This window comes from Magnolia sinica, chromosome 10 (assembly GCF_029962835.1).
Source record: "Magnolia sinica isolate HGM2019 chromosome 10, MsV1, whole genome shotgun sequence".
NCBI classification, from domain to species: domain Eukaryota; kingdom Viridiplantae; phylum Streptophyta; class Magnoliopsida; order Magnoliales; family Magnoliaceae; genus Magnolia; species Magnolia sinica.
In genome coordinates, this window is record NC_080582.1 from 7,602,663 (window position 1) to 7,611,539 (window position 8,877).

The window sequence follows — 8,877 nt, forward strand, 5'->3', positions numbered from 1 at the left end:
TTTCTCTTTTCATTCATTACTGCTATTTGTGTCACAGACGGTTAGCTTCTTGGTTGGCTTCTTGAAGAGCATGGAAGACTTCCAAGTCTTCAATTTCTGCAGCATGTTAGTGCCAGGAAGCCTTCCTCTTAAAATCCTGATTTTTTTTTTTGTTGGGATTCACCTTCTATTCTATTTCTATCTAGGGTCTTTGAATTCATAGTTCTCGTCCGAGGTTTCTTATTTCTCCTTTCCTAGTGTCTCCATGTGTTCTACAGTAACTGAAGACTGAAATTCAGAGTTCTCTCTATCTTCTCTGTTTCTTCTAGAGTATTGAAATTCAAAGGCTGCAATTGGATGCACAGACAAAGTGGATTGCAAAGAGGAAATGACAAAATTTGAAATCACTTCCCAGCATTTTTACTGATTGAAATAGCCCTCAAATTTCAGTTACATCTCATTCACGTGCGACTTGAAAGCAACTTGCTTGCATGATTGGAGCCAAAACCTTCGTATGGATGCTAAGGAAGGAAATCACAATTTCGCTGGTTCCACTTTATTAGACTAATAATTGCAATTCGATTTGATACTGCATCCAGACTCACCGTTGGTTTACTTTTGCTGAAAGGCCATTGATCAATGGTTAGTATTTGTTGGGTTGGTGTGACGTTAGCATGGTAGCCCAAGAAATGTGTGTTGGACATTATGAATAGTCTAGATCAGTGAATTGGACTAAGTGTCGCAATGTGACTAGGAGCACTATAACTTATTGTGCTCTGAGAGCATTGGAGCATTTCTCTATTAGCAAGCAGATGATGATTGGCTTGTTGGTTAGAGCATTGCTCCTGCATGTTTTTACTTTTGTGTTGGAATGCTTTGCAAGTGAGTCACTTGCTTCAAGTCATGTTGAGTAAAGTTGAGTGAGTCATGCTGAGTCGAGTCAACTCATCTGAGTTGGAGTAGAGTTACCAAAATTCTATGACTTAAAAGTTAAACCACCGTTTTGCTAAGGTGGTCCCAAGCCTTGGCGCATGTGGAATTTGCTCTGGCTTTTAACTCAATGCATGTGGAGCCTATTGTCTGGTAGTGGTTGTCCTAGACAAGTGATCTGATATTCACCTCTGTAGATAGGTGATACATAAAAAATCTCCCAAACTGGAAGATTGTAAGATTTCAAATCGTTGGTCTAAGGGCTAGGATCTTTCCAGTCCAATGTATCTTTCATACATGCATAGGGGCCAATCAGATCAGTGGTGCGGATCTCTGAATCATGGGCCACAGAGAACTGTACATTTTCTGAGTCTCGGGACCGTTTACCTTTTAAACAAAGGGCTAGTGCCTTAGGCTCTCTCTCTCTCTCTCTCTCAGATGAGTATTATAGTAACCTCAGAGTAGTATTTCTTTAGCAAGAAGTCTCTTTCTATTTCTCTCTCCTCACATGCATCTTTCTGCATTGAAGAGGCCGGTAAGGTTGGCAGCACGAGGCCACATGAGAGCGCTTTGCTGGAAAGACAGACAGAAGACTTCATTTGATTCTCTCTCTCTCTCTCTCTCTCTCTCTCTCTCTCTCTCTCTCTCTCTCAAACATCAGTTATTAAATATGAGAACTTCTCCAGGGCTCTCCATGTTACAGAGCCCCTAGTTCCATGGGGACACTTAGTCCATTCTGTTGATCTGGACTGTTCATCAAGTCCAGAGCATATTTCATGGGATCTGACAAATATTAACCATTTGATCAAATGGTGTTTATTTATTTATTTAAATTATGGACGGTCAAGACTATTTATGAAATCCTATGTGCAATCAACAATCTGATCTGTCTATTTGTTAAGGCCCGTCATGGATTGCTTATGATTCTAAAGAACCACTTTTGTTAGGCATTTGTAACCATCTAATCCATTGCTAGAAAAAAAGGAGATGACTGTAGAAAATAAGGCCAAATCAATGATGGATTGGATCATCCGATCAGTGTAAGTTTTGAATGGAAACATAATAATTGTGTTTTGGACGTACTGGACCATTCAGATCGATGGATCGGACCGTCCAAGTAAACTGATGCAACTACGAGCACTATAAGTTATGGTGCTCTCAGAGCACTGGAACATTTATAATTAAATATTGATATGGTCCAAACGCCCCCCCCAATCATTGCACCAACTTCCACACCCTAGCCCATCTCTCTCTCTCTCTCACTTCCCAAAACATCCCACCTAGCAGTAATTACACACTCCGATGCAACCTCATCCCAAAAAAAGAAAAAAGAAAAAAAAGATTCCAATCCCACCTCATTTCCCTGGTTTTCTATTGTATTTGAAGTTTTTACCATGATTTTTATATTGGAGGGATGCTGCATTATCCTCCACCTGAATGTGTATATTTTGCATTTGTACAGATGGGCCTCATAGTTCAGTTATCTGAACCGTTGTTCTGATGGGTCACACCATGGATGGGCTGTGCCTTGAAAATCAACCAACCTGTAGCCATATCCATCCTTTTTCAGCTTAGTGGACCATAACCATTATTTTAACATCACCTTTTGAAAGGTGAGGATTGTTCTATAGAAGTGATGTTTGGATCGTATGGGTCCTACCAGATTAACAGTGTAGGTAACTGAACCATGGGCCCCACCTGTGTATACTGTATACTGATTGGATGGAGGACTATAGAGGAAGTATTTGATATACTGTTGCTTGAGCATGTGTACTTAATTTAGACCATCCAAAATGAGGGCCCCACTAGTTGGGTAGTAGCCAAAATGTTACACCTATCAGATGATCATTACCACCCTATCAATGGACGTTTGCCCACTGCATTGAGGTGATTAACGTTTCTGTACATGTCCACTCGATGACCGCCAATTGAACAGTTAGGATTGTTTGATCAAGACTGGTTTTTCATCCTATGACCCATACACAATGGGCCTGTGATATGGATGGTCTTGATTGAGTACATGTATGCAGTGCATGTGGCGGATGCCCGCATGAGAATGGTCCCCCACATTCTGCCAGAGTGTCATAATCATTCCTCTCAACAAATAAGAAATACACAAAAATAATTTTATTGAAATTTACAAGAACCCAATAAGAGAAATTACACGTGTTTTTTTTCTCTTACACCTCATATTGTTGGATCTCGGCAATCTCTCATATTTTCACTGCTTTCTCAACCTCCTGCCATTTTGCTGGGTCCTGTTACAATACGCATGGTGTGCAGTGCACATACATCTCCTTCCCCTAGTCACTCTCATTTTCAACTAATAACTGGAAGAATTAGAGAAAGCAAAAGAGCAATTAGAAGAACCTTGCAAAACCATCCTCTTAGCTGTAGGAGAGCCCACAGCTGTTGATTCGCCCTTCGATGCATCCGCCTCCAATCGCTGTTCAATCTCCATGCGCCGAATCTCCTTTAGCAACGCAACCACGTCCTTCATTGTTGGACGGTCGTTGGGCCGATTGCTAATGCACAGAACTGCGAGCGCGAGCGCCTGAAGCATTTCTTGTATTATCGAGTCTGGTCGGCCCCGGAGCCTTGAGTCTAGCACGTCGAATGGGTCCCGCTTGCTTTGCAAGTGGTCCCTTATCCACTGAACCAAGTGCGCCCCACCGGGTAATGATGGATCTAATGGGTGCCGTCCTGTTAAGACCTCTAGCAGAACTACGCCATAGCTGTATACATCGCTCATCTCCGTGATCCGTTGCATCGACGCGTATTCTGAAAATATATATACCAAAATTGGATTAATCAACTAAGCTTATTGTTAGCCTTCAATGTGAAAACAACAACAACAACAACAACAATGGAAAACTATGGATTCCCGTAGAAATGGAAAACTATGGATTTCAATGGCAAATTTGCAAAATTTGCATTTTTTTCCTGTTGAAACCGTTGGGAAAGAAAGTCAAAATGCAAAGTGGGGTCCACTTGTTTGCTTTCCCTGCCTTAGAAATTGATTTAAGATCTTTTTTTGGGGGGGGGGGAAGAAAAAAAGAAGAAAACTTAAAAAATATATTCACCCATCTTTTTTCTGCAAACAGAAGAAAGTAGTGTTCTGTTTCCTATCCAAGATTTTCTATGTTCTCTTAAACAGTGCCATGAAGATTAGGGGGGAAAAGAGAGAAGAATTACCAGGAGCCATGTATCCGTAAGACCCAGCAATGTGAGTAGAAGCTCTAGAATCCAATTTGGAAGAATCATCACCACCATTCACAGTCCTGGCCAGCCCAAAATCTGCCAAGTATGGCTCAAACATGGGTCCCAGCAACACGTTCATGGCCTTCACATCTCCATGCATGATTGCGGGCACGCAGTCGTGGTGCATGTATGCGAGCGCATGGCCCACCCCCAACAAGATCTCGTACCTCATTTCCCACTCGGCCACGCACTTCCCACCGGCCCCGTGGAGGAGGGCACTGAGGCTCCCGTTCGGGTGGTAGTCGTAGAACAATAGCTTCGTGCTATTATTTGCGCACCACCCCAGGAGCCGCACAATATTCCGGTGCCGGATCGATCCAAGTGCTTGGATCTCCGACTGAAATGCACCTGAAGCTTCTGATGACCACATCCTCTTAACTGCTAGCATCGGTCCGTTCGGGACTGCAACCCTGTAGACCACCCCAGAGCTCCCTGTGCCGATCACATTGGCAGATGTTAGATTTCTCACGACGTCGTCAACTGAGAAGTTGAGCTTCTGATAGAGTGTCATCTCCCATGCGTCATCTGCTGGCAGTCCACCGTTGTGGCCCACACGTGCACGAACTAACATGTATAGCGCCAGCAGGAGTACCACGGCGCTAGCGCTGACAAGGACGGACATTGCCAGCTTCAATGCTGTTGTTGCCTCCCTGGTGGGACCTACATGGATGTCAGGCCCCACACGACCTGGGATGTAGAGCCCATGGTTGCCTGCAAGGTCGCTCAGTGGGAGCTTCCGGAAGAATGGGGTGTCAGGCAGTTCGCCGGAGAAGCCATTGTAGGATATGTTGAGGGCAACAAGATTTTGAAGTGTGGTGAGGACATCGACGCTGCCTGTGAGCTCGTTGTGTGAGAGGTCGAGGATCCCAAGCTTGTCGAGGCCAGAGAAGTGGAGTGGAATCTCACCAGAGAGCTGGTTACAGCTGAGGTTGAGAGAGATCTCGAGCGCTGGGATCTGACCCAGTTCTGGTGGTATTTCACCTGAAAAACTGTTGTCACCGAGATCTAACAGCTGTAGCTTACTGCAAGACCTGAGCTCCGCTGGAATTCTGCCGGACAGTCGGTTTCTACCAAGAACAAGCTTAGTCAACTGAGCTAATGCCCCAAGACTGGGAGTCAAGGGCCCTGAAAGTCTGTTATCGGAAGCATCGATGACTTGTAGGCTTTTTGGCAGCGTTTCAGGCAAGGATCCCACAATTGCATTTGAATGTAAGTCTAGAAATTGAAGATTATCACACCCAGAGATCAATGGTGGGATCTGCCCTACTAACCGGTTGCTGCCCAGATCAAGAAAATTCAAATTCTTCAGGCTCCCAATCTCGGCAGGGATGGGCCCCACGAGCCGGTTGTTGCTCACTCGGAAGCGGAAAAGGTTTGTGCAGTTCCCGATCTCGGGCAGTAAAAAACCCGACAAGTCGTTGGAAATAAGCAACAGCTTGGTGAGATTCTGCAACTCGAAAATCTGTTTTGGGATTGGGCCCGATAGATTGTTGCAAGACAGATCGAGCGCCTGAAGATTTCCGCACTCGGCGAGACTATCTGGAAGACTCCCGGTGAGCTTGTTCTGCCATGCGAAGAACAGAGTCAGGTTCTTCAGTTTCCCGAATTCATTCGGAATCTCGCCTGAGATGTCATTGTTGTCGACTTCAAGATGAGTTAGAGCGGTGCAGTTCAAAATTTCAGGCGGTATTGGACCAGAAATCTGATTGACGCTGAGCTGAAGTCCTTGAAGATTTGAAATGTTTCCTAAGCTTTTGGGAATTCTTCCAGACAAGAGATTTATGGATAGATCGACGACCGTCAGCTCCCTGCAGCTTCCAAGCTCAAAGGGAATCGTACCCACCAAGCTGTTCTGCCACAAGAGGAGATTCTGAAGCTTTCGGAGCTTCCCGAGTTGAGTTGGTATGGGACCCGAGATCGAATTCTGATACAAATACAAGTTCTGCAGATTGGTGCAGTTTCCGAGCTCTTCCGGGATGGGACCTGATAAAAAAGCGGTGTAAATCTTTATCGTTTGAATCCGCTTCAGCTGTCCGATTGATGGAGGCAGACTACCAGATATTCCTGTTTCTGCAAGACCCAACATCACCAAATTGCTGCAGTTTCCAATCTCTAAAGGCAATTCACCTTTGAGATTCTGATTCCCACCAGCCCGGAAGACTTCGAGCTTACGTAAGCTCCCAATGCTTTTTGGGATTTCACCACTGAGGTGATTGTCGAAGAGCGTTAGATGCAAGAGACTCGAAAGATTTCCAATATCCAAAGGAATCCCACCTTCAAGCATATTCGAATTGAGGTAGAGACTCTCCAGCTTCGAAAGCGTGCAAATCTCGACTGGAATCTCCCCCGAAATTGCGTTGTTACTGAGATCAATGAAAACTAATTCGGCATACTCCCCGAACTCTTTCGGAATTGGGCCGGTGAGATTCGTGGCTGTAAGAACAAGATATTCCAATGACTTGAGGGACTGGAAATTCGAAGGCAATGAGCCTCGCAAGTCGATTGACTGCAAGCTGATTCGGGCCACTTCCAAATTCGAATTGCAGACGATTCCGAACCAATTGCATGGATTTGGGTCCAATGGATTCCATGTTTTGAATGCATCTGTGGAGGGGCTGAGGCTGTTTTTCCATGAGAGGAGAGCAAGGCCCTGTTCATCTATGGAGAAGCAAGAGATGGAAAGGAGAGAGAACACGGAGAGAAGGAGAGAGGAAGAGAAGGTGTTGGGATTTGGGGGCATTGCTGGTGGATGGATGGAGAGAAGAGAAGGGAAGAGCAGATGATCTGTTTTGGGATTGTAGAGGGAAGAACCCCATGTTTTGTTTATAGTAGAAATGCAGGAGATCTGGATCCATGAGCAGCTTCCTTTTGTGTGCTTGATTTTTTTAATGTCATTGCATTGTTTTTATTTTATTTTATTTTCAGCCATTGGATGCAGATGGGGTTTTTGGTTTTTTATCTGTCTGGTGATTGATTAAAGGCTGGAGATTTAATTTTGGCTGGGGTGGTCATAATTCAGTGATCCAAACTGTTTATATGGTGGGCCACAGCAGATTCAATACCCAGAAATAGAAAAGAAATCTCATATTGTTTTGTGGGCGGCCATTGATTTAGAGTTTAGAATATTTCCGCTGTTTCATGGCCGTTGATCAAAAGTTTAGGATCTTCCAATTTGGAAGATTTCAAGGCTGCCAGCGTAAGCTACATGTAGCTTGTCAGACCAATGGCTTGGATCAATGTATTCTATGAATGTGGGAAACCTCTTGTTACTGGTTGGTATATGGGTCAGGTGTTATACCTGCAATCAATCTGGGCAATGGTTTGGATAGGTCCAAGATGAATTGCACATGATCCTAAGATCAATCCCATTGGATGATCAAATTCATCTAAGGGCCTGCAAGATGGACGGTGAGACCGATTTATCTCTCACCATTCCCTTAAGCGGATGGCTTTGATTATCTTCCATGGTGGGCGTGTCCTATCCAACGATCATCGCTGCCCACAACAGGGATTGGTTGGCCCCACAGTGGAATTTGCTGAAGTGAGGTTTGCTAGGTCCAGAATGCCCATCATGCTACTGTTGGAGCTGTGTGGGCCCAATCGTGATGTAGAGGAATGCTCACCTGCGCCCCTTCTTACGTGAGCAGCTGCGCGCGCCTTTGCACATGTGTCATGGGCACAGAATCTGAACCGTCCACGTGATGCGGCACCTCTTGAAACCTTACAGGCCCAACTTTCAGCCCGATCCAAAACTCTGGTGGGCCATGGAAAAAGGAAACAGTTTCCTCCATTGATTTGCATTTCTCTTTGCTATGGCCCACTAGATCTTGGATCAGGCTGAAAATTGGGCCCATAGAGTTTGAAGGGGTGCTGCATCATGTGGACCGTTCAGATTCTGTGCCCATAACACGTGTGCAAAGGTGCGCACGGCTGCTCACGTAAGAAGGTGCGCAGGTGAGTATTCTTCTCGTGATGTATGGGGTGGACGTGGATTGTCCAGTGGCAGCTGGTCGGTGCCCTGTGGGTCCACCATGATGTATGTGTTTCATCCATGCCGTCCATCCATTTTTCCAGTTCATTTTATGATATGATCCCAAAATTGACGTAGATCCAAGTCTCAAGTGGATCACATCACAGGAAACAATGTTGATTGAACGCCTACCATTAAAAACTTCTTGGGGGCATTTTTTTTTTTTTTTTGGATCAAGCTGATATTTGTTATTTCTCTTCATCCAGGTCTTTATGAACTAATCAACAGGTTGGATGTCAAATAAACGTTACAGTGGACCCTGTGAGGTTTTTAATGGTGTACATTCAATCACTACTGTTTTCCTGTGGTGTGGTCCACTTGAGATTTATATGTACTCATTTTTGGGGTCAAGCCCTAAAATGATCTGGAAAAATGGATGGAACGGCGTGGATAAAATACATACATAATTGTAGGGCCCAGAGAGCACAGACCAGTAGCCACCTCGCCAATACTACTCGCAGCGTCACTAGCCAAAACGCGTCCGTGCAGGTAGAGGTGTGTGGGCCCCACCGTGATGTATAGGTAAAATCCAATTTCAGGCCTAGATTCCAAAATGACGCGGGAACCAAACTTAGGTGAGCAACAAGAAACAGAACAGTCGAGGACATTGGTGAGGGTGATGCCTACCATAGAAACTTCAAGATGAAATATATTATTTATGGTAATCCACCATCTAT

General features: G+C 44.8%; 1 protein-coding gene across 1 annotated transcript; it reads right to left on the reverse strand.

Moving 5' to 3' along the window:
- Positions 1 to 3,021: 3,021 nt before the first annotated feature.
- Positions 3,022 to 6,910, reverse strand: LOC131257895 (LRR receptor-like serine/threonine-protein kinase RGI3). The gene is made up of 2 exons (XM_058258825.1): positions 4,105 to 6,910; positions 3,022 to 3,690 (listed from the first exon to the last, which is right to left on the reverse strand). Exons 1-2 carry the CDS (start codon positions 6,908 to 6,910, stop codon positions 3,233 to 3,235), a joined length of 3,264 nt encoding a protein of 1,087 aa, XP_058114808.1. The 3' UTR covers positions 3,022 to 3,232.
- Between the last annotated feature and the right edge of the window lie 1,967 nt (positions 6,911 to 8,877).